General features: G+C 50.2%; 1 protein-coding gene across 4 annotated transcripts in view; it reads left to right on the top strand.

Moving 5' to 3' along the window:
* RNF31 (ring finger protein 31) overlaps positions 1 to 26,532 on the top strand; it is a 628,898-nt gene that overhangs the window by 108,883 nt on the left and 493,483 nt on the right. For all 4 annotated transcript variants that reach the window (XM_086923745.1, XM_086923746.1, XM_086923747.1 and 1 more), the window contains exon 4: positions 3,817 to 3,972. In XM_086923745.1, coding sequence (XP_086779871.1) covers positions 3,817 to 3,972 — 156 coding nt within the window. The remainder of the gene's footprint in view (positions 1 to 3,816; positions 3,973 to 26,532) is intronic.

Raw genomic sequence — 26,532 nt, 5'->3', positions numbered from 1 at the left:
AGCTGACCTCCGAGGAGGCCTTGGACATTCCAATTCCAGCAAAATAACACAAGAAAACAGATGAGGCTCCCAGCTCCTTACACCATGCACAGCCATACCCTCACCCTGTTCCTCAACCTTCGTGCTCCCCGTTTGCTTCTCCAGATGTCCCGCTTGACATGTAAATGTAAAAAATGTAAATCCAGTATTTGTGAAGTGCACAGCTACCCGGAGGCATCCCGGCGCTAGGGCCCTCAGGAAGATTAAGCAAGCTATTGCCCAGAGTCACATGGTGCTGGGCTAACCTGCCCCCGGTACTGGGGATCGAACCGTGAGCTCCAGCATCCGGTGTCAGTCGCCCTGGCCGCTGCGCATCACCTCATCACACTTCAGGGGCCCCACAGGTGGGCATGGGGACGGGCTGATGACACACATTTGACTCTCCTCTGTAGGGTGACCCATGGCACTCCTATGGTGTAGACCCACCATGGGCACAGACCCTGTCCTTTACCCTGCCGGCCTCTCCCTACTGGATGAATCCATGTCCTATCGGGAACTCTTTGGTAGGACCTCCTCCTTTCATAATGTAGAGCTCCACACTGAGGCAATAGAGGAGGATTTCCTCTTTGAAACCTTCTCCTCCACTTACAGCTCCACTCAGTACCGTTCCATGCTCGAGGGCATGCTGCTCCCTCTTATGAATACCTAGGTATAGAAATATGGAAGAATGACCAGATGTTATGCAAATGCCACACGATTTAGCATCCCCAGGTATTTACCTACCTTTTTAATCAGGTCCAACCCTACCTAATGGCTTTTTCCAGCACGGAGATTAACGTAGCCTATCGAAATCCTGTCAGGATACAGTCCTTTCAGGCCCTGCTCCCTTCGTTAGAACCAAATCAACAACTTGCAGTCAGAACAGTCATGCGCCTCTTGGGTATGATGGCCTCATGCATTGCCATAGTACTTCATGCCAGGCTTCAAATGCATCTGTTGCAAGAATGCTTAGTGCAACATTGGTTCCAGGTGAGGGGCAATTGTACAATCTAGTGCTCTTTGCAGTGGTGGAACCCCAACAACTTGCAGTTCTGCGGTGGATTATTACAATGGATGCCTCCCTTACTGGTTTGGGTGCCCACTCTCAAGATCTGACTGTCCAGTGTCTGGGGGGAACCAGATACCAAGGCCTCCACTTCACCTACCTGGAACTTCTAGCCGTTCACCTAGTGTTTGAAGGCTTTCCTACCTCACCTGATAGGCAAGGTTGTTCTTGTCCGGACGGGCAATATAAGTGACATATATTACCTTCTGGAGCAGGGGGGAACATGCTCTCCACAACTGTCTCAGCTGCCCTAGAGTATTTGGCTCTTTGTCACAAAATGTATTTGCTAGCGCAGTATCTTCCGGGGATGGACAATGATTTTGTCAACTTTAGCAGGATGCGGCAACAAGAGTAAGAGTGGGAACTCCACTTGAAACTCTGCCAGCAGTACTTTCATAGATGGTAATTCCCACAGGTAGACCTATTTTACAAAAGCAGAAAACATCAAATCCCAGTTGCTGACCTCCGCAGTATGCTGCAACAAGTCCAATAACAGGATATCCACCTGCCAGTTCTCCTCCACTACTTTCATAGATTGGAGGTGGAGGGGTGGGAGGGTCCTGTTTGCAATAGCAGAAAAGGCCAAATACCCAAACTTCGCCTTCAGTTTCCCAAACGCCCAATCCAGCTGCAATGCACTATTGATGAACTGGTCAGGGATATTTGCCTGTGCGTTTCCTCCTCTCTCTTCTGTTTGTAGTGTGAATGCTTCAGCAGATGTCCTTCACACTCATCCTGGTGGCACCCCCATCGGCCCTCCAGCAATGGTTCACAAGTCTGCTTGAACTCTCTCTGGTTCCGCACAAGAGGCTCCCCAACACACCAGACCTTCTTGCCCAGATCCATGGCACCCAGATCTCCCAACCTTGCGATCTGGCGCCTGAGTTCATAAAATTTGGATACCTTAATTTTCCACATGAATGCATGAGCATTCTCAAGTAAGCGCGCAGGCCTACCACATGTGGCAATGTGGAAAAGATTTGTCTGCTACTGTCCCTCAAAAGTTATTGACCTTTTGAAACCGCAATACAGGACATTGTTACTTATTTTACTTGCAGGTTTCTGGTAAGCTTTTACCTCCATATGATTGCACCAGGCCACCATGGCTGCCTATCTTCAGAATAGACAGCACATCTCTATTTTCAGGATACCGACCATTAGAGCTTTCATGGAGGGTGTCAAAAATCATTTCTTCCCAGGTCCCACTGGCACCCTTATGGAATATCAACATTGTACTCTCACGACTCAAGGGCACTCTTTTTGAGTCCCTACATTCCTTCCCCCGTCAGTTCCTCTCTTGGAAAATGGCATTTCTGGTTGCAATTGACCCTGGAAGAAACTTTCTTCCAAGTACATAGGGTTAGGGTTGACCTCCTCCCCAACCCCAAATTCCTTTTTAAAGTAGTGTCTCACTTCCACCTTAATCAGTTTATTGACTTTCCTGTTTTTCCCCCCACAACCTGTTTCAGTTGCAGAATGGCCTTTCCTTGCTTTGAATGTAAAACGTGCCATCCTGTGCAACATTGATAGAAACAGGTTATTTAGAAAGCCACAACAATATTTTGTTGCTTTAGTCCCAACTCTACAAACACAAGCCTCTAGCCAAGTCAGTCATTGCCACATAAATAGTTAAATGCATCCAGACATGCTGTGCTAAAGGTTGGAGGACTCTGCCCACTCCTCTTAGAGCATATTTTACTCAAAAGAAAGGAGCCTCTATGGCCTTCTTGGGGAACATCCATATAACTGTATGCTTAGCAGCTACCTAGTCCACACCACACACTTTTACTAAACATTACTCTGTGTTTGTACTAGCCTACTAACAAGCTAATGTTGGTTAGGCAGTGCTCCGTACACTATTTCAATATCCGGAAACTTACAATGGCTAGCCTCTTGCTCTACAGTCTATGCACGTATTTGTATCTACAGCCACACATGCCTCGAATGGAAAATCTTTCTTACCCTGTAAGCATCTGTTTGTGGCATGAGGTGCTGTAGATTCACATTCGCCCACCCTTCTCCCCGGTCGCTGGTGGCTGTTGCAGTATATTTCACTATCTTTATTTCCTCCTATGCATGCACATCTCTCTCTCTCTCTCTCTCTGTATATATATCAATCTATCACTTCGCTTCAGATTCTATACTCACTCGCTGTGCGGGAAAACAATCTTAACAATGGAGTCGATGACTATGCGCATTATCATCAAGAGGAGAAGTCACAGTACCTTGTGATTGGAAAAACGTATTTGAAGAAAAACATCTTGTATGCATCTAGGCCCAACATTAGTTGTCTGATAAATAGTAGGCAACTATCATTCAAATCCAGTGTCTTTTTACCTTGGTGGTTTTCTATTAGTGCATGTTTTTGCAGGGATGGTGTGAGACTGCAGCTCTGACTTAGTATTCTAATCGTACATCTCCCTCCAGGTATGGCGTGAGATCATGCAGCTCTGACTTGGTGGTATTCGAATAGCGCATCTTCTGCAGGCAGGGCGAGATGTCTTGTGTCTCTGACGTGGTGGTATTCTGATAATGCATGTTTCTGCAGGGATGGCGTGAGATCCTGCAGCTCTGACTTGGTGGCATTCTAATAATACATTGTTCCTGCAATGAGGGCATGAGAGACTGCTGCTCTGAGTTAGTGGTATTTGAATAGTGCATCTTCCGGCAGGGAGGGCGTGATGTCATGCGTCTCTGGCTTTGTGATATTCTAATAGTGCATGTTCCTACAGGGAGGGCGTGATATCCTGCGTCTCTACGGCTACACGGAGGAGCAGCCGGATGGCATGAGCTTCTGCGACGAGGTGGAAGAGCCAGACACGTATAAAGTGGCCTCCGTGACGCTGGAAGTGACACTTCTGCGGTTGGAGCTCAACCTACTTATTGCGGTAAGAAGGTGCAGGACCAACAGAGGCAGAATACCGGGTACAGCTAATGCATGGGTAGGGACACTTTCCTTAGAGGGGGTAAATGTAAATTGATACTTGTATAGCGCACTACTCACCCGCAAGGGTCTCAAGGGCTTGTACGAATACCGCTGTGGAACCCATCCTGGCTTTCCCTGTGAGGCGTCCACTCCTGGGCACCCCCAGACCTGAGTTTGAAAAAGTACTTAGAGACTGCCTAGAACACTTAACTTGAAGGAAATAGCATATCATGTTCCTCTTTGTGCTTGCCTGCCTGATCTGTGGAGGATACTTGCTCCCATCCTTCCTGCAGTGCATAGCTGTACCGTGGCCAGCTGACTGGTACAGCTATGCACTGCAGGAAGGATGGGAGCAAGTATCCCTTTCCCCAGGAAGTGCTCGTGGCTGCTACTTCTGGAGCCCCTGTGATCTACCTGGCCTGTTCAAGGCGTTACAGAAAACCGTTCTGCTCCCAACTGGCTAGTTTACGATATCTTGAGTTTTTAAAGACATTTTGAACACTTCAGTATGTCTTTTTGGAGCGTAGTCAGTCATATGTCTGGGAGCCTGACATGTCACTGCCTTTGCCTGATACGATTATCCTCTTCAGGCATTTGATCTTTTGGACATTCTGATACTGTAGTCGGAGAGAAAATTGAATATGGCAAAAAGGGCGACCTAAGTAAGTCATTTATTTCTTATAATGTGAAGTAAATGTCATGTGATTTATTACAAGTCACTAGTTAGAGTTAAGGAATTAACTGTTTTGAAAAAACCATAGGTTGGTAAACTGAGCTGTGACTTGGGGAGTTTAGCAACTCCATGAGATCCTAATTTGTTACTAGGACTTTTTAATTGTTTACCTGCGCATAGGGAAACCAGAGCTTAAAGCAAGACTGCTGTGTTACAGTGGCGTAACCTAAGCACCCACAGGCACTCTACTACCAAATGGTTTCCGTAAAACAGAAGAACATCTTTAAAACAGCACGGGAGCCTCTTGCAGTCCTGGATATCGGAGTGCATGTGTCCCTGGGACCAAACCATACATTGACATGTCTGTGGTGATGCATGTTGTGGGTGTCTAGGCTCCGAACTATGTGATTAGGGCCCTCAGCAAGTCCTGGGCGTAAGATCATTCCCAGGAGAAATGGTAGGTAGGTAGAATGCTCTCCCTCTGGAAGTAAGGTCCCGCCCCACTCTACAAGCCTTTAGATCTGCTTTAAAGACCCACCTCTTTACACGTGCATACCTGTAGTGGTGCTCTGCAAACTTTCTGATCTGTTTTGATAGGCGCCTTGACACCTTCGGGTTTAGTTTGCGCGATACAAATTGCATAATAATAATAATAATAGGTCATCTAGTCTCACTTGGAGACCTCTTTGTATGGCCATCCAGATGATGACTTTGCTCTGGTTGGTCAGGCTTTTGAAGAGGACATTCTTCCGCACGTGGTCTGCTGTTGCAGAAAGGAAGGCACCTCTCTATTAGCTGGTGTTTCCTGTGCAGAACAGATTTTCAACAGTCTTTGAAGTCCACTGATTTGGTAAGACTGCCTTCAGACGTAGCTCCTTGACTAATTTCTCCACTTCTCTGTAGAATACTTGAGAATCTTGGTTGTAGGGGTCGGCGCTTACCCACTCTGTGAGATGTCATCCATATAGAGGTAGCATTTCACTTCGCCCTTCTTGGTGCTACCTGGTACTGTCACACTTCTGATGTTCCTTTTCTGGGTGATGCGTTTAGCTAGGAGCTCTAAAACACAAATCAACAGAAGGAGGACAGCCCTGCATAACACAGGATAGGACAGGGACTAGATGGTTTTCCATCCGTTAACCAATGCTGTGCTAGAGATATCTCTATACATTGTGGTCACCACGTCGCATAAGAAGTAACCCATTTTCAGTACCCATGAACTCACTGAAGACTCGGTCGAAAGCCTTTTCCTGGTCTGGACTGGCCATGGCCACTTGAACCTTTCAGCACTTGACGTACTCGACCATATTCAAAACCAGGCCAAGACTGTCCGCCATCGGTTGTCCTGGTATCCCGCATGACTGGTCAGGGTGGACTATCTTTGCTATTACCTTATCCAAACAGTTGGCCCTTACCTTTGCTAGGATTTTGTGGTCCACATTGATGAGCAAGATTGACCTTTAGTTCGTGAGGTCTTCTCTCGATCCTTTCTGCTTATACAAAAGCGTTATCATGCCTTCAAACAGGGATTGCAGTATATCAAGCGCTGGGACCGTGAAGTTACAACTGCAATCCTTTTGATTCCTGCCATTGATTGGTCCTGATACAGTCTTGAAAGATTTATCATTACCTTGCCACTATGAAGTCAGCCTACATTGGAATGGTTTTCGAAATCTGGTTTTATAAGACTGATTCTTTTGGGGGCGAGGTACGGATGAAACACCATTCCATTTCGGTCTCAGGTGTAATTCAAAATTTTGTGTGTGGGCCAGCCAGTGCTTAATTTCTAAAGAAGTAAGTGGCAGGACCCTTCTCCAGAGGCCCCTGCTGCTTCCACTGCCGGTTGCTCCTTGCCAGCCCCGCAAATGACAGTACCAACACAAGTAATAACCATCACACGCCTACAAGTGTGACAATTCAAATTATTCCAGACCACCCAAAGCTATAGACATGGCTTCGGCAGCAGGTATCAGTCATTTATTGAATAGTTAATTATAATTCAACTGCTGTTTTGCTAATTTCAAATTGCAGACTGCACAACCATGTGGTGGACTCTTATAAGTGCCGGTGTTGATGATTAAGTGCTGGTGCCGAGCACTGGAAATAACAGGCTCAATGTAAGCACTGGGGCCAGCATCTGATCTGCAACCTATGTCTCCATGTGGTATTCTGATTTGGGTACTATGTATCTTCCCCGCTTACCTGTCTTGCTGCTCAGCCAGTGTGGATGAATGGTGGAATTTTGGAGTGTGTGATGTAGTGATACAATGTGGTGTATGCCTGGTGGATGATGTATGACAGTAGGGAGATTGGGCTGAGCAACAGGAGAGCTGCTCCTGGTGGGGCTTTTTTATTCCAGTACTAAAGATCTGATTCTTTATGTAAACCTGTATTGAAGACTTAATAAACCTACTCAATCAACTTACCTTCGGCTACTGCTGCACTTGTTACATTTGGCGATGATCGGATTGAACCTACACTTCAAGAGACCTCAAGGAACCAAGATCTTCAAGTAAGATAAATGTATTTCTTAAAAAATTATTTCAAGCTTACCGGCACCCCGACCAAGCCCCAGCAGTGACCTACCACCGGTCGCCCAGAACTTTGGATGTGCCAGTTACTGCCAGCATACAGTTTAAGTATGCCTGTCCCTGCCTGTTCACAGCGTAACACTTCTTCCTGTCTGCCTCTACTTACCTTTGAGGGAATTATCTGTTCAGTACAGAAGAGCATCTGGGACTACTGCAATTTTTATCTGCTCGCAGAGCCTCTTGCCTACCCGATCTGCACTCCTTTAATTAACATTTTGAAAATCTGGGAAAATTCTGTTGGCTCTGCTTTGATGCTTTCCTGCCTTCCTTCAGCCTTGAAAGAGCCAGAACAAGGGAAGAAAATAGGAACCAGAATAAAAAATACCAATCTGATTCCTGATCTGCATCCGAGTCGAAACCATAGAAAGAGATACAACAGAAACGAGTGGTTGTTTGCTGCCACCTACTGGATATTATTTTGTGAGCAGCCAGAGTTGTCGAGGTCAACGACACATACGATCATCATTTTTAGGTCGAGCATTCGAGACCTCTTGTATACTTTAGTATACCGCTTGTATTTAGATGGCACCAATGTGAGTTTTTTTTTTGATAATCAAATTTTATTAAAGTTTTAGGTACATAGAAAATCATTGGCAGTAAATCACACATCGCATATAAAAAGACCCCATTCCCTCCAGCAATATCACAACACTCAATAGTAATTTCTGAATAAGAACCAGCCCTTCTGCAACCGACCATCAAGGTGGACTTGGGCCCTTTACGACGGAAGCAGGCCAAACCATTTGCCCTACACTTTGTTGAACATTTCCGGGCATCCCTGAGCCTCAAAGAGGGACTCCTCCTGTACCCCACACCAGTCCACACCCCTCCGCCATTTCTGTAGTATTGGAGCCTCGGCCTGGGCCCATCTAGCCGCTATATCCCGTTTTGCTACTGCTAGTGCTGTACCCAGGAAGCGTTTATCAGCCTGGGAGCCATCCAGGCCGTCGAACACACCCAACGACAAGTGTCTCGAATCATGAGGGACTGCCCATCCCAAGGCCTGCGTGAGCTCCCGCTCCACCCCTCCCCAGAAGCAGTCCAGTGCTGGGCAGAGCAAACCATATGATAGAAGTCGGCAGGGGCACCAGAGCAGCGCGCACAGTCCGGGGAGGCTCGTATGCCTGCTCGAAAAAGACGCGCCGGGTGAGGTAGGCCGCATGGAGATAATAGAGCTGGACCAGGCGTAGCTTGGAAGATGTGGTCAGGGTTTTGGGTGCCATAAGGGCATCCCGCCAGTCCGCCTTGTCCAAAAGGCGCACCCACCCCTCCCACCTCTCCCTAAGCCGGTCCATGGATGCGAGACAGCTATTCACCAGGGCACAGTAAATACGGACCCCCCCCCCCCCCCCGACCTCTCCCCGGGTCATAACTTGTGCTTCAAGGGGACTGAATTCCGGGAGGGAGGTGGGCGTTGGGAGGTGTATGTGAAGGGCATGGCGGAGTTGTAAGTATTTATAGAACTGGGAGTGTAGGAGAGTATGCCTGTGTTGTAGGTCAGAAAAGGAGCGCATGTGGTCCCCCACCCATACATCACCAAGTTGCGTTATCCCCACCAAGACCTGATTCAGCCAGGAGCCATGCCAAAGGGGTGTCTGTCTAGTCAGCTTCCAGTCCCAGGACACCAGCCGAAGGGCAGCGCGCCATGCTGTGAAAACCATTCTGGCTGTGAAAACCATTCTGGCTGTGAAAACCATTCTGGCTGGTTGTGGTACCGGGGAGCCATATAGGAAGCTTTGAATCTGTGGAAAATCCAGGGCAACGAGCTCCACCCAGTAGGCTGGGTCCGACCTGCCGCCCGCAAACCATTCATGGATCACTATGAGTTTGGTAGCTAAATAGTAGAAATGGAGATTGGTGACTCCCATACCGCCGTCAAAGGGGGAGGGGTTCAGAAATTTGTCAGGGACAATCGCGACCTTCCACCACCCCATAAGAACCGGATGAGTGCGCCGTCCAGTTCTCGAAACCAGGCACCGGAGGGGGGATTGAGGTGTTCTGCAGAGTGTAAAGAAAACGAGGGAGGATCATCATTTTGAAAAGGGCACTTCTGCCCAGAGGGTTAAGGGGGAGAGATTGACAGTTCCTAAGGTCATGTTTCATCTGAGCGATCAGGGGAGTAATGTTAAGGGCCCATTCCAATTCTGGCAGGATGGTCACCCACACTCCCAGGTACTTAAATGACTGCCTCCCGAGGGGAATCATCTCCTGCCAATCTAAGCAATCCGGGAGGGATGAAGGGGGATTAGGGTGGACTTCACCGGGTTGAGACGAAGGTCAGAGACCTATTGAAACTCAGAGAGGGCAGCAAGAGACCTTGGGCGAGAATGTTCCGGGTCAGCCAAGTAGAGCAGAACGTCATCCGCGTACAAGGCGATTTTATCTACCTGGCTCTGATCCCACACCCATCCCCGGATAAGGGAGTCCTGCCGGGCGAGCGCCGCCAGAGGCTCCATCGCCAAGGCGAATAGGAGTGGAGAGAGGGGGGAACCTTGCCTAGTGCCTCGCCGGATCGGGAATGGTTCAGAGCGAGCACCATTGACAATGACACTGGCTCTAGGGCGGTTGTAAAGGACCCAGATCAGGTGGCGGAAGGGGAGGCCAAAACCCATGCGCTCTAAAACATCTCCTAAATATCCCCAGTCCACCGTGTCAAAGGCCATTTCAAAGTCTACAAGGAGAAGCGCCAGGTACTGGGAAAGCCGGTGCCGATGGGCCAGTGCCAGCTGGAGGCGACGGATGCAGTGGCGGGTGCCTCTGGCTGCATGAACCCACACTGGTCAGGGTGGACCAGGTCGGGTAGAAGGGGCCGAAGTCGCTGGGCTAAAACTGTAGCGAAGATCTTAATTTCTGTGTTCAGCAGTGAGATTGGGCGGTAGTCAGAGCAGTCTAGGGAAGGCAGACCCGTCTTGGGGATGACTACAATGGTATCCACTGCAGATTCGGATGAGAAGGACCCGTCCTCAACCACCTGGTGGAAGAGCTCCGTTAAATGGGGGACGAGATCGTCGCGGAACGTGGACTAGTATTCTTGGGGGAATCCATCAGGTCCGGGTGTCTTGCCGGAGTGCAGTAGGCTGAGAGATCCATGGATTTCCTCCGGGGTGAGGGGGCCGTCTAGGGAATCCGCCATTTCACGGGGAAGGCAGGGGAGACAAGTCGCAGACCTCCATCAAGTCAGCGAGGGAGGCTCCGGGAGAGTGCGACGCGTACAGGGCCGCATAGTAGTGAGCAAATCTCTGCGCGATAGCCACTGATGTCACCCTGCGGGTCCCATCGGCCGTTCGGATCTCTGGAATAATGCGGTGGGCCCTAGGGTAGGATATCGGGTTGTGGAGTAGTTTGCCATTCTTGTCACCCCACCCATAAATGCGGGCAATGGAGGAGCGCCACAGCATTTTGTCCGACTCTAGGGAGAGCCACCGGATCTCATCCCGGACCAGCGCCAACTGCCTGGAGGAGTCAGTCGTCCCTGGTCAGTTGAGCCTGCTCCAAAAGAATAGCTCGGGACTCCAGCTGTACCAGTTGGGTGACCTGAGCCGCACGCCTGGCATGCACCAGCCCCCTTACCACTGCCTTACCCGCCTCCCAGAGCTTACCCTGCGGAGGGACCGATCCCGCGTTAGCGGAAAAGTAGTGGCGGCGCTCCTGGCCGAGGGAGTCCACCAGCGCGGGATCCTGTAGGAACCAGGCGTTCAAGCGCCAGGTAGACCTAGGGCCTGTAGGGGGAGACCCGATACGGAGTGAAAGGGGGGAATGGTCGGAGATCCCCCTAGGGAGGATCTTGACCCCGGACACCAACTGGCAGTCTGTGGCAGGCATCAGAATGAGGTCTATGCGGGAATGAGTATGGTGGGAGGCCGATGTGTTTGTGTGTATTGGTCTTTTCGGGGGTTCCACACCCTCCACACATCACAGAACACCATAGCCGAGGTCCAGCCCGTAAGGCTCCTTGCAGAGGTCAACCGATGTGTCGAGGGAAGGCCGGTCACGTCTCAGAATGTTATGTTATGTTATGTTAGTGCTATTTGTATTGCGCACGGCTGCTCCAGCGAAGGAGCGTCCCGGCGCACCGACAAGGTGGCGAACACAACACAACAGGGGAACAGAAAATATTATTAAAAAATGGGGGAGTGAAGGATTTAACAAAGCTCCGAAAATAAATGGGTTTTAGCGGCCTTGCGGAAGGAAAGCAGGTCACCAAGGGTCCGGAGTTTCAAAGGGAGAGCATTCCAGAGTGCGGCTGCCCGCACCTTAAAAGAGCGACCCCCCACCCGACTGAGTTTGAACCGAGGGGCTACCGCTAATTCTTGGTCCAGCGAGCGCAAAGTGCGGCCCGGGATATAAGGGCGCAAAAGTTGGCGCAGTAAGGGAGGCGATAGGCCCTTCAGAATCTTGAAGGAGAGGCACAAAACTTTAAAGTGGATCCGCTGCCTAACGGGTAACCAATGCAAGGCTCGCAAAGATGGACCGGCCGAGCAAAACCTAGGAAGACCTACGATTGCTCTGGCCGCAGCGTTCTGCACTCTTTGAAGTCGGGTTAACTCGGCCTGGTTTAATCCTATAAAAAGGGAGCTGGCATAGTCCAGCCGAGCCAAAACCGTTGCTTGCACCACCAATTGACGAGTTGCGGCATCAAAGTATTTAAGGGCAGGGCGCAGATTGCGCAAGATGCCGAAGCAGCACGCCGCCGTCCTTTTGGTGTGGCCAACGAAGTTGAGGGAAGGGTCCAGCCAAACACCAAGATTTTTGATCTCCGCAACCGGAGTAGGGGTCGGCCCCAGCTCAGAGGGCCACCAAGTATCTCCCCATAGGTCCGTCCGCTTCCCGAAGATCATCACCTCCGTTTTTTTGGCGTTTAGTTGGAGACAGTTGGACGTCATCCAACCAGCCACCGCCCTGAGTCCTTCTCTGAATCTTGGGGCATCCACCCCAGAGTCCCCGCTCATCGTGACCGCTAGCTGGGTGTCATCTGCGTACGACACCATGGTCATACCACAGAGCTTCACAACCTCAGCCAGCGGCCTCACGTAGATGTTAAACAACGTGGGGCTCAGCGAGGAACCCTGTGGGACCCCAAGAGACAGAGGATGACATTTGGACTGGTAGGGCGGGGACGCCACACAGAAGGAACGATCCCTGAGAAACGAACTGAACCACTGGTGTGCAGTGCCGATCACCCCTATCTCCTCAAGACGTTGCAGGAGAATATCATGGGAGACCGTGTCAAAGGCGGCGCTTAGGTCTAACAAAACAAGCGCCGCCGTTTGACCTGCATCCAGAACTACCCGCAGGTGCTCGACCATAGATAGCAGTGCTGTCTCCGTACTGTGGCCAGCCCGAAAACCATTCTGGGTGTCGTCCAGAATGTTGGCACACGACAGATGACCAGTGAGGGCGGTGTTAACATGCGCCTCCGCGAGTTTGGCTGGCCACGGGAGAAGCGAAATCGGGCGGTAGTTCTCCGATTTTGTAGGGTCGAGAGATGGTTTTTTCAAAATGGGCATTACTACCACATGCTTCCATTTCAAAGGCACCTGGCTTGATGATAGCGACGTGTTGATTAAGTCGCAAACCGGGCGAGCAAAAATCTGGTCTCTGAACATTGGTGGCTTGAGCGGGTCGTCCGGCGACCCAGACTTAACTCTGAGAGCCAAGGCCGTGTAAGACTCCAAAGAGAGAGAGGGGAGAGAGTCTAGCACCACCTGATCCGGCAGGATGGGTGGCCCCATACTGGTTTGTGCAGTGGAGGGGGGGAAGGCCCTATATATGGTCTGGACCTTCTCCAGGAAGAAAGCCGCCAGCGCTTCACAATGAGTATTGGAGCTGATGGAGTTACCGGCAGGCTTCCTTGCCACAAGGTCTTTAAGGGCCTTAAAGATGGTTTTAACAGGGTTCCCACTATTGCGAAACTCCAGAGCGTAGTATTCAGCCCGGGTTCTACAAACCGCGCGGTGATAAGACTTGACCGCAGCCATATACAGGGTTTTTTTGCTGCTGTCATACCTCTTCCTCCAGTCTCTCTCTGCACGTCTGCAGACACTTTTCAGAGCCCTCAGATTGCCATCATACCAGGGGCTAGGGGCGCGGGAGCCACACTTACTGGAAACCATCGGGATAAGGGAGTCGAGGGCCCTGGTTACCCATCCGCAGAAATGGTCATAACCAGACTCCACGTTCTCCGCTGCACCCAGTGGATCGTCAGTGAGAAGGCGATGGAGATCTTCCGCCTTTAATTTGCTCCAGCGCCGTCTGGGCATGGCTCGCAGTGGCACCTTAAGTGGGGCTTCTTCAAGAGGACAGTAAATGGTCACGAGTGAGTGGTCTGACCAGGTCAGGGGGAGGGGGGGGGGGCACTGTAGCCCCTTCTAAGTTAGAGAAAAAGGGGTCCAGAATGTGGCCACCACTATGAGTGGGGTCCGAGACCAGCTGGAACAATTGAAGGGCCTCAAGGTCCGCCACCATCCCTCCCCCAGAAGAAAGACACAGAGTGTCAAAATGGAGATTCAAGTCACCAATGATAGAAAAATTGGCAGACCCTACTGCTAGTGAACTAACCGCCTCAAGGGTTGCAAGACGGCATTGAAGTCACCCCCGATGATAGTGAGGCTCGGTGGCTGGGAGGAGAACACCTGTGTAAGGCGCCGAAGGGTGGAGGACAGGAGCGTCGGGAAGACATAAGTGCAAAGGAGATTGAGAGGATTGCCTTCAACCAACCCAGACAAGGCCACAAACTTTCCCTGCGGATCAGTGACAACGTCAACTACAGTGAATGGAAACCCACGCCTCAGAAGGATGGCCACCCCCTGGAGCCTCTAGCAAAGCCAGAGTGCCAAACTCTGTCAAACCCGTAACGGACCAGGAAGTGGCATTGGGAGCCCAGAAGGTGTGTCTCTTGTAGAAACAGGGCATCAGGCATGTGTCGGCGGGCTGCACGGAGCACAGCAGTGCGTTTAATGCAGTCTAGGAGGCCATTCACGTTCCAGCAGAGGATGTGGAGGGGTGTATTAAATATGTGGGTCATTTGTGAAGGTGAGGAGTGGCGTCAGGCAAGCGGGGAAGAAGAACCCCCTGCGGTCAGTAGGAGGGCCCAAATCAAATCTCGGGCCCCAGGGCATGGTTGAGTGGAGCTGGAGTGTAAGTGACGTCAGAGGGGGACAATAGGGCATGACTACCAATGCGGACTACACATAGCGCCCCCGTGGGCGGCCAAAAACAACAAACTCTGGAGACACAACGGTCCCACTTCCCCCAACTCCCTCACCCTATACTTAGAAACAGGAAGCATCTGTCGTCCTTAAACTGATCACAAACACCTCACGAGGAGGCGAACAGCTAAACTAGAACGGTTAGCAACCACAAGATTGGGACATGGCTGAGTTGGACCCCTCTCCATGCGCTCGGATGAAATGTCAACTGCAGGTTAAAGGAAAAAGAGAGATTAAACCTGCATCTGCAGGGTAAGGTATTCAGAATCCAGAGTTACATTAATGTGAGGGCCCCAACAGGTCAAGTTGGTGAGCTCCGTGTGAGCCTGATCACAGAGCAAGAGACGTGACCACGGGTGGTGAGTTCCGGGCCGGAACACCTGGCACTGGTGATAACGACAGTCATGATCCGGAATCCCCGTCTGAGCCGCGAATCACTGGACTCCCGGACAGGTCTGAGTCTGACATGGTGCGTCGTAAAGTTTCAGTAGGTCCGGGGACGCTGCCCAGGTCAATCAGGGAGGAGGCTGGCGGCGGGGGAGCAGGGCCACGCTCCTGAGTCTGGAGCGAGGGTTGTTGGGCCCGTGTTTCCGGTGAGTGAGAGCCTTGCCCTCATCTGCCGGCCCTCCTCCGGGATCCAGTCCTACGGCGAGTGGGCTTCGGCGCGGCGCGGTCCACCCCATCCGGGGCTCTCTGGGACGGGAAGAGAGCCGTCTGCAGTCGGAGGGGCCGTTCCTCCGTGAGCCAGGTCCACGCCGCCTGCGGGGAGTCGAAGAAGAGGGTCTTGCTCTGAAAAACCACTTTAAGCCGGGCCGGGAAGAGGAGGCCATAACGAAGGCCCAGTGCTCTAAGTTTTTGCTTAACTTCGTCGTATGAGCGGCGCTGAGACTGAACTTCCCTCGAGTAGTCCGGGAACACCATTATCTTAGAGACTTGGTGGTGCAGCGGCCTCGGCTCCCTGGCCGCCCCCAAATGGCGTCCCTATCGTGGAAGTTAAGGACACGGAGGATGATGGGACGGGCTGGGGCTCCCGGTGGCGACTTGGGGGCAAGGGTGCGATGGGCTCGCTCCACCGTAAACCAGGGAGAGAGCTTCTCCTTTGGCATCCAGGAGCGGATCCAGTTCTCCAGAAAGGTGGCGGTGTCATTCTTCTCCACTCCCTCCGGGAAGCCCAGGAGGCGCAGGTTGTTCCGGCGCGCCCTGTTTTCTGCATCCTCGGCCCAGGGATGGAGCTCCGAGGTCTGCGACTGGAGACGGGCCACTTGAGACTTGACGTCGTCCTCCACAGTGGAGATCCGGGATTCAGCCTCTGTGATGCACTCCGTGGCCTTGCGAAGGTCCTGACAGATGAGAGCCACGTCAATGCGCACCTCCCCTATCTTGCTCTCCGCGGATGTTTGGGATGCAGAGATGACTTGAAGGATGGTCGATAGACCCCTCCCCCCCCACCCCCCCCCCCCCCCCGCTGGGCCAGAGCTGGGCCCCACTCCGTCACCGGGTCCTCGGTCCGATTTCGCAAACTGGTCTATTGTCGTTTGAGTTGTGGGACCAGGGGCCGGGAGTGCGCGGGGTTTGCCTATGGATGCGGAGAGTCAACCAACACGTGGTGGGGAGGACAGGCCCAGGTCAGGCAGCTTCGGCCACCCGGTACGATGAGCGGACCTTCTTCAGGACACCCGACCCATCCGTATCAGAGTCCCGCAGGCGGGGGGCCCAGAGCTAGGTAGGAGTGGGGGAGGGAGAAGGCCGCCCGCAGTGCACTGGTTAGCCCTCCCGGGGCCAAGCCGTTCCCAAACGATGCGTTTGGGGCACGGTGGTGCTCAGAGACGTGCCCCAGACAGGCCGGCCTCACGGCAAATCGCAGGCCCGCTGCGTCCCCAAGGCAAGCAGCCCCAGGCAGGCCCGCGTCCCGGTGCTCCTCCCCGGGGTCCCCCCGGGGCACAGGCTCACGTGGCAAGATGATGGTGGTCACGGTCGCTCCAAAGGGGGAGAGGCTGCGTCCATGGCCTCGTGGCGGTGAGCAGGTCCACCCGCCGAGCGACTCCCGGGGGACAGGCACCCACATCAGCAGCCGAATCCCAGGGGGGTCATGCGGTATCAGTCTCTCCCCCCTCACAGATTCCCCCAGCAGTTATGGCCTCCTTGGTCAACGGGTGCACCACCCGGGAGGGACGGGGGCTCCCCAGGTGAACTCGGCCTCCCGCCGACGACTCCACCAACCCTTGACCACCTCAGTGGAAGTAGGCCGCCTCCTCCTCCGGCCTCACAAGGGCTCCAGGAGGGGGCCCGCGGTGTTTCAGCACGCGGGGGGCCACAAGCCGTCAAAGTGTCCCCAACAGGCCCCCCGCCGTCACAATCCTCCCCCGGGGGGGGGGGGGGCGGTTGTGGGCCCGAGCCGGCCGCTCGGCACCGACCGTCCGTGAGTCGCCTCCCAGGGCCCCACCAGCCGCCCTGCATTCCCGCAGCATCCGGAACACCCGAGAGCACCTCCAGTCCGCCACTCCGTCGTGGAAGGGGTGAGGTCCGGGGCCTCAAGGAGACACTCGCTCAGGGTCAGGCTCGCGCTACCTGGGGGCCGCCATGTTGCCAGCCAGGCCTCCGGGATCGGGGGAGCGAGGAAGGAGAAAGGGAGCACCGGAGCGGTGCTCAAGGCGCCAGCGGGAAGCAGACCACACGGGGGATCGCGCCAGACAGGCAGATGGCAGAAAGGTTGACGGCGGATGCCGGGCGGATGACGGAGGGGGTCCAGAAGCACTCTTAGAGTGTGACCGCCATCTTGACGCCGCAGGCCACGCCCCCACCAATGTGAGTTTTACAAATGTTTTGACAACCCTCTGTACCACGATGGTTTCGCCGGCAGCTGCAGCCATGAGGATTTTCCACCCCGGTGAGCTGATGCATGTACACATCGAGTCCCACCGTGTGTTTGATCCAGGATCGGCTTTTACCCTCATTGTGGCATTTAAAGGCATTTGTGGGGCAGTATTGATCAGAGAGAGAGGTTAGGGACCCGGTCTGCAACATTTAAAATTTGATTTGATTTAAAAAAGAGCATCAATTTTAATTCTACCAACAGACTTTCATAACCGTCATTCTGTTTTTAAATTACATATTGAGCGCGTGACACTTAACTGGTTGTGTTCTTCGCACAATGTCTCCGTGCTCTGATTCTTCTCTGCGTCACCGCAACTGTTGGGTAATCTTTAGAGCCTTCCTCTGCCGTGAGCCACCCGGCTCACCGTCAAAAATACGTGCCGCCATCTTAAGTTTAAGACAGGATATCTATCTATTTGACCACGCTCGTGTTTATTTAAGCACAGTGCGCCTCATCTCAGCGACGCGCACGCTAAACGAATTCTTAATTAAGTCCATCCTTCCTTTTCTTCAGCGATGTACACGCTATATTCATTCACTTATTTTAGAAATTTTAGTTTGAGTCCTGTTTGCTTCCCTCTGTTCCTGTGCACAAATCTTTACCTATTTTTCAGACCACGTGTCTACTTTATTTATTTAAATTTTTTTTTTTCCTGGGCGACATTATGTTCGAGGCATGTGGGCTGCTGAATTCATATCTGTGCATAGATCGCCGCCTAGTGTTGGATCCGGATGATTGCACATTGTTGTCCTGAAAGAGTCTTCGAAGTATCACGAGATAGGTGGCTCCTCCCGTGGACTACAGTGCGCATGGGCATCCTCTCCATCCTCAGACTGTTTTTTTCCGCCATTGGGTTCGGATGTACTTTCCTTTACTCGAAGTTCGGAATCGAAAAAGACTTTCCTAAAAGGCCTAAAGGCCTTCGGTCTCAACGGTATTGTTGCGATCGGTGCCAACAGCTTTCTTTACAGTTTATTCAACTCGGGACGTCGAATCAGGCCGCGGGCCTTCTCGACGCCAAAGAGACCAGTCGTCGATGGAACGAAATCCATTCAAAAGATGCCCTCTTTGTAATTCAAAATACCCACATATAGATAAACACCCTGTATGTAACAAGTGTTTATCTCCGGAACATAATGAAACCGACTGCCTAGCCTGTGCCCAATTTCGATCCAAAAAGACACTCCGGATTCGGCAGGCCGCTAGGCAAATCATGCAGAAACCAGCGCCGGAGCCGGAAAATATCTTCGACGATGAAGACGATCTCGTCGAAGCCGAAGAATCAGATCAACAGTCGGATCAAGATTCAGAGCATGACTCAAACTACTAGGACGACGAAGAAGAAGACATCGTCGAGGTAGGAGACGATGAACAAGGGATCGGAGCCGTCTAAGACGACTCCAGTGATGAAACGGGACCAACCGTGAGTACGACACCCCAAACACATACCTCTATGGTTCCACAGGCTCAGGTCGAGGCATCGCCGGAAGGCCTTAGCCAAGATCTCGAAACCCATTCTATAGCCCCGCGATACAGCTCGGCTAAGAATATTAGAAAAGAGCCATCGGATCAACATAACCCAAAATTGTTTATATCGAAACAGAAAGTTATGGAACCAAAAACGAAAACTAAACTGATGGACTACACAGTCTTCGGACCAAACTACGTCGATCCATCGAAGTCGATCCCAAAGAAAATCATCGACAATACGGTCTTCGGACCGAACTACGTCGATCCATCAGAGCCGAACACAAGGGTCATCGAGCCGATGGCCAGCGCACCTATATCCACTCCAAAACAAAAGGCAGTTGAACCGATAAGACCGGCGCCGACAGCCGACAACACAAAAAAGGGCCTCGATTCGAAAAAGTTTGTCGAACCGAAACAGAGAGTCGACAAACCAATGACTGTGCAAACAAAAACGATCGAGCCGAAGAAAATCGACCCGAAGAAGGCCATCGAGTCGAGACCGTAAAGCATCGGTCCAAAACCACAGGTTCCGAAGACGCTACAAGGTCAAAAAGGTAGTATCGACACCACAAAAATCGTCGAAACGATAAAAACATCGGCTCTAAAGACACTGGCACAACCTAAAAAGACTGTTGAAACACTGAGAGCTCTCGGACCAATCAAATTTGGCCTACCAACTTCCTCTAAGACTAAGGCGGTCGAACCGAAAACCGGTATCGAACCGAATCAAACCAAAGACATTGGGGAAAAAGCCAAGAACTACTGAGCAGGAGATCTTATATCCAGACCCCTCATCAGAAGAGCAGTCAAAACTTTACATTGACCCTAATTCTGGCAAAGTCACTCTCTACAAGAGAAAAATCAGACCAGAAACTGATAAAGAGACTTATATCATCCCACTCAAAAAGAAAAGGGACTGTGCTACTTCACCTATTCTATTTGAGCCTATAAAACCAACTAGGCCTAACACGTACACATATACACCCACACACTCAGATGAAGAGGTGGATTATGAAGATAATGAGGAATACAATTACCCAGTAGACCCTGACCAAGACAGTCAAGCTCAACCATGGGCTGAGCCAGTACATCCCGGTGACTCTCAGCCCATTCCAGATGCACCTGCATACCCTGCGAAGCCTTCTCCTACAGAGGATACAGCAGCCCTCCATCACAATGTAGAAATGCATGCAGACCCCATTGAGAAGATTTCCTCTAACACTTTTGCCACATCAGAAAGATCTGTCAAAACACTACCTATGTTAAAAGGGGTACTTAAACATGCAGGTGACATATTTAAAGAAACAACTAGGGCACGGGTCATTAACCCCAGAATAGAGAGGAAATACAGGCCAGCACCAGTAGACCCCACATATATTAAGGGACAACTGCCTTTGGATTTTTTAGTGGTATCCAATGCACGTAAACGTGCAAACTCGCCAACAACTGGAGAAGCTCCACCTCCTGACAAAGAATCAAAGATCTTAGAGGCCTCAGGAAAAAGGGTAGCTGCTCAAGCAGCTAATATATGGCGAATATCTAATACGCAAGCCCTGTTGACTAGGTATGACAGGGCACACTATGACACCTTAGAGACCCGTCTCCAGCATTTACCTGAACCTTACAAGAAACAGGCTGAAGACCTAGTACAAGAGGGAAAGCTAATAACTAACGCCTCCATTAAATGTGCCCTAGACGTGGCAGATACAGCGGCCAGATCAGTTAACATCAGTGTAATGCTCAGGAGACATGCGTGGCTTCGCATTTCAGGTTTCAAAAATGAAGTCCAGTCTACTTTATTAAACCAGCCAGTAAATCCTGACTATTTATTTGGTCCAGCTGTAGATACAATCCTGGACAAAATGAAAAAAGACACTGAGACGGCTAAGTCTATGGGAGCCTTACAGTCCCAATAGCATAGAGGCTCCTTTCGTCGCTCCAATTACAGAGGTGCTGCAAGAGGTAATTCATCACAGCAGACCTCAAACTACAAAGGGATTGCATTGCGCAAACCACCTACAATAAAAACAATCGAGGTGGATACCGCGGCAATAACAACAAAGGCAGAGCACAAGGGAATAATACCACCAGATCCTCTACCAACACAAAACAGTGACTTCTTAGCGCTACCCCCAGACCATACAATACCAGTCGGGAGACGATTACAGCAGTTCCTACCAGTCTGGCAAAACATTACTACAGACCAGTGGGTAAGGCAAATTATCCAGGATGGCTATTGCCTAGAGCTAACCTCCACACCACCCAACATACCACCAAGACACCGTCCTATGTCTGCAGAACACCTAAACTTATTGCAGAAAGAAGTCATCAGCATGCTGCAAAAAGGGGCCATAGAGCTAGTACCATTAGAACATCAGGGTACAGGGGTATACTCACTGTACTACCTCACCTCCAAAAAGGACGGGTCTCTCAGACCAATATTGGACCTCAGGCCCCTAAATCAATACATTTTATCAGAGCATTTCCATATCCTGACTCTACAACAAGTCTTACCACTGTTGCAACAAGGAGACTTCCTCGCAACTTTGGACCTCAAAGATGCATACTTCCATATACCAATACATCCTGCTCACAGGAAGTATCTACGGTTCACAATACAAAATCAACATTACCAATTCAAAGTCCTTCCATTTGGTGTAACAGCCCCAAGGGTGTTCACAAAATGCCTAGCGACAGTAGCTGCACATTTAAGAAGACAAAATATTCACGTTTATCCGTACCTGGGCGACTGGCTAATACAAGCAAAGTCAGCCCAGCAATGTGCCAGCCACATGTCAAAGACCATTCACCTCCTACACAGTCTAGGCTTCAAGTTGAACTACCCAAAATCTCATCTCCAGCCGTCCCATGTACAGCAGTACCTAGGCGCAACAATAAATACTCTGGAGGCAAAAGAATACCCAAACACTGCAAGGATAAACAGTATGCAACTGCTCATCCAAAAGTTCAAGCCCCAACACTCGCTTTCTGCCCGAGTGTTTATGCAACTCATAGGCATGATGGTTTCGTGCATCTTTATAGTCCCTCACGCAAGACTGCACATGCGTCCGCTACAACAGTGCTTAGCACAGCAGTGGAACCAGGCTCAAGGACAACTAAAAGACCTAGTGTTGGTGACCAGTCGTGCATCCAACTCTCTGCATTGGTGGAATCCACAAAACCTTTGCAAGGGACGACTGTTCCAAGAGCCTGTACCACAGATAGTGTTGACAACAGACGCATCCCTAACAGGATGGGGAACTCATGTCCTTCAGTACACAGTGCAGGGCCTATGGACAACACAACTAAAGAAAATGCACATCATCTTGCTAGAAATTATGGCAATTTTTCTGGTAATGAAAGCGTTCAAAGTACATTTATGCAACAAGACTGTGTTGATCCGGACAGACAACATAACAGCAATGTACTACATACAGAAACAGGGAGGAATACACTCTCCACAGCTATCACATCTAGCCCAAAGCATGTGGAAGTAGGCCATTCAAAGAAACGTTTTTCTCATGGCAGAACACCTCCCAGGCAAGGACAACCAAATAGCGGACCTGCTCAGCAGACACAGCCAACAAATGCACGAATGGGAAAGATTCATCCAACAGTGCTACAACCATACTTCCAACAGTGGGGGCAACCAGACATAGACCTGTTCGCCACAAAGGAAAACGCAAAATGCCAGTACTGTGCTGCCAGTTTTCCACATCCGCAGTCGCAGGGCAATGCGATATGGATGAACTGGTCAGGCAAATTTGCGTACGCTTTTCCCCCAGCACCGTTAATACCGCTATTGGCACGCAAACTACGACAGCATTCATTGACACTAATCCTGGTTGCTCCAACATGGGCGAGGCAACCATGGTACACAACTTTTGTAGAACTTTCCGTGGTGCCTCATCAAAGACTGCGGCTAACACCCACTCTTCTCACTCAGAGCCATGGAGACATACAGCACCCAGATCCGCAACAACTGAACCTTGCAATCTGGCTCCTGAGGTCTTAGAGTTTGGGTACCTAAACTTACCTCCTGACTGTATGAACATTATCAAGGAGGCAGGAAGACTTACTACCAGAGCTTGTTATGCTGCATAATGGAAGCGTTTTGTCTTTTACTGTAATAACAATGACATAAACCCACTAGATGCTTCAACGCAAAATATCATTTGCTATCTTTTGCACCTACATCGTTGCAATCTAGCTTATTCATCTATAAGAATACACTTAGCTGCCATTGCAGCTTATCTTCAGAACAGGCAGCATCTTTCGCTGTTTAGAGTGCCTGCAATTAAAGCATTCATGGAGGGACTCAAACGAATAATCCCCCAAGACACCCACATTCACCTGTCTGGAACCTAAACGTCGTTTTAACCAGACTAATGGGACCACCATTTGAACCGTTGCATTCATGTGAATTACAATTTCTAACATGGAAGGTAGCTTTTCTTGTAGCAATTACTGCGCTTAGAAGAGTTAGCGAGCTGCAAGCCCTAACTATTCAAGAGCCATTCATCCAAATACATGCAAATAGGGTGGTTCTTAGAACAAACCCTAAATTTATGCAAAAAGTGGTATCCCATTTTCATATCAATCAAACAATAGAACTGCCAGTGTTCTTTCCAAATCCACAGTCAGTACCTGAAAGGGCTCTACACACGCTAGATGTTAAAAGAGCTCTTCTATACTACATTGATAGAACTAAAAATTTTAGGAAGACTAAACAGTTGTTTGTTGACTTTTCACCACAACACAAAGGCAACCCCATTTCAAAATCTGGGTTAGCCAGATGGATAGTTAAGTGCATCCAAATATGTTATCTAAAAGCAAAACGCACTTTAACAGTTCCCCCAAGAGCGCATTCTACACGCAAACTAGGGGCATCCATGGCTTTCCTAGGAAACATTCCTCTAGAGGAAATATGTGAAGCAGCCACATGGACTACCATACATACTTTCACAAAACACTAAGGTGTAGATGTACATTCCAAACAGCAAGCTGCTGTAGGACAGGCTGTTCTAAAAACTGTTTCAGACTGCTGCAGCTGGCACAGGTAGCCACCACTAGGGGAGAAACTGCTATACATTCTATGCACAGATATGAATTCAGCAGCCCACATGCCTCGAACGGAATATGCTACTTACCAGTATGCATCTGTTCTTGGCATGTAGGGCTGCTGACATTCATATCGGCCACCCTCCTCCCTGGTGCCTGTCGCAGCTGTAGCATTCATTCTTACTTTCTTGCATGGACATCTCTTACTGTACCATACTCTATCTCTGCCACGATGGCGAAAAACAATCTGAGGATGGAGAGGATGCCCATGCGCACTGTAGTCCACGGGAGGAGCCACCTATCTCGTGATACTTCGAAGACTCTTCCAGGACAACAATGTGCAATCATCCGGACCCAACACTAGGCGGCGATCTATGCACAGATATGAATGTCAGCAACCCTACATGCCAAGAACAGATGCATACTGGTAAGTAGCATATTCCTTCTACTCTTTTCTATGGTTGGCACGTCATTCTATGGAAAGCTAATTGTACACTGGTGTAAGATTATTTTATTCTTTATTGCAATGTTCTTTATGCATTTTCCACAGGTTTGATTCCTGGTTTAAAAATACATTTGCATTAGCAGTCTATGCAGTATTAGGAAGTATGGGTTTGAGGTAATTGACATTTTTATGGTCAAATGTGTCCCCCACGTGTACCCCAACGGCTCCATGTACGAGTTTCATGTACATGTAATTTCCCTCCACAACCGAATCTGAAGACGCAAATACATTTGCGTCCAACGTTAACATGTCCTCTATCAGATCCACCATGAATGGATCGATAATTCAGTTCCTAAGTATGCCGTGCCACCGTCTTTTCATGGTGCACTTTCACGTTTTTCCTGGCTCTGCCGAGCTAGGCCCTGATTACTGTCTTCAAGCCACATCTGTCTCGGCCTCTGAAAGCTGCAGCATGGAGACGCATCCCTGACCTCTGCCTTACTTCCTGCCAAGCGAACAGTGCCCGGCTCGGCCTGGCCTGTCTGCCAAAAACAGTATTTTACCTTCAAGTTATCAGCGTAGCCTGCTCAGCTCCTCGAAAACACATTCCTGTCTAGTGATTTAGGTAAACATATGCCCGGCTGCAGAGCACAGAGCAAGTCTCCCTGTCTCCGTGCAAGTAATTTACAGTTCCCGTTACCAGAATAGGCCCATGGCCCCGCACGTAGACACGCAGGCACCTATACACGCACTAACATTCAGTATAGGGTAGCCTCTGCCCAAGTGACCTTTTACTTCAGATTAAACATTCTCCAAATACTAGATATCAGATATGTTATAGGGACAGGTCGATCTGACATGCCAGACTTCTGTCTCCTCTACTAGAGCTAAATGTCAGACCCTTAACCTCCTCCAGATGTACGTCAATCACACGTCATAATAGCTGCGCGCGCATTCAGGCCACAGGTTTCAGCTGACTCTGCAAGAATTCCCTAAGCATCCACCCACTTGTGACACTTTTCTGTGACGTTTCTAGTACACGCCTATGTGCACACCCTTGTTCACGCCTTTTTGCTACGCACATGTGTTCTTATCATATACATTTCACTTGTCACGCATACTGTATTCAATGCTATTATGTCATTTTGCTATATATGTCATGTACTGTGAATAATTCGTTGACATCTTTCCTGACCTCTTCCCTGCCATTATTGCATACCGAACCCTTGTATTGATGGAATAGATCTCCATGACTCGAGTCATTTTCTATGATTAAAGCCCTCATGACTCAGACACCACGGACTCTGCCTCTCATTTGATTGAGCTATTTTCTTTAATTTACCGAAATTATCTGGCAAACTCGTATACGGTAAAATATTTACCACATAATTTGGCGCCCGAACAGGAACCCCTCCCCCACCCCACGCGCCGGTGATGCGTCGCAGGCTTTGCCCCCGACTACAGCTGTGACGGACCCCATGCGCATCTGCAGGTTTTTCTGTATCTCCCTCAGGCCTACGGAGGTGACGGAGACTGCGGTCGACATCCAGACGAGGCGGTGAGGAGTGCGGAGGATCCCGACCAGAGCCCAGCCGAGAGAGCAGTGTCCGAGGTATCGAGAGGCCCACCAGTAGTGTCGAGGCGCATGCGTAGTGCGCGGCAGCAGCAGTGACGTCGTAGCGGTCCAGTCCAGTCGAGTTTCCGAGGCCTTCTGTTCTGTGCTTCCCGGTGAGTACCGTTGCTGGGGACGCATCAAGACGGGTGCATTATTTGTGTCCGGTCAAGACGGGTTTGGGTACACAGATCCGGTCTGCACTGTTTTAGCAGTGTATCTGTACTGTTTAGCAGTGCATCCAGTATCAAGTTATCTAGTTATTTTTGTTCGTTTCGAAATGTTTCAATATGTTTCAATGTCATGGTATGAGTGATTGTTTGCATTTTCTTACTGTGTTTGTGTCTAGAATCAAGGTAGCCATGCCATTATTTTCGAAGTTACGACAGATAGGAACTAGGAAAGGGATACTCGAAGAAGCAGTTCCCATCCCACCCAGGGATACTCCTGGACATTTTATGTACCACAAGCACGGCTTAGATGCCATATTATATCTAGACTTGTGGGTGGATTATACGAAAGACTTAGCAGAGAATCAGAAATGGCCCGTTACAGGGACATGGGATGCCGAGTGCATCATGAGAGTA

Source organism: Lissotriton vulgaris, chromosome 5, assembly GCF_964263255.1.
Source record: "Lissotriton vulgaris chromosome 5, aLisVul1.2, whole genome shotgun sequence".
Taxonomy (NCBI): domain Eukaryota; kingdom Metazoa; phylum Chordata; class Amphibia; order Caudata; family Salamandridae; genus Lissotriton; species Lissotriton vulgaris.
Note: the sequence above shows the minus strand (reverse complement) of the source record. Positions and strands in the feature narration are given on the sequence as shown.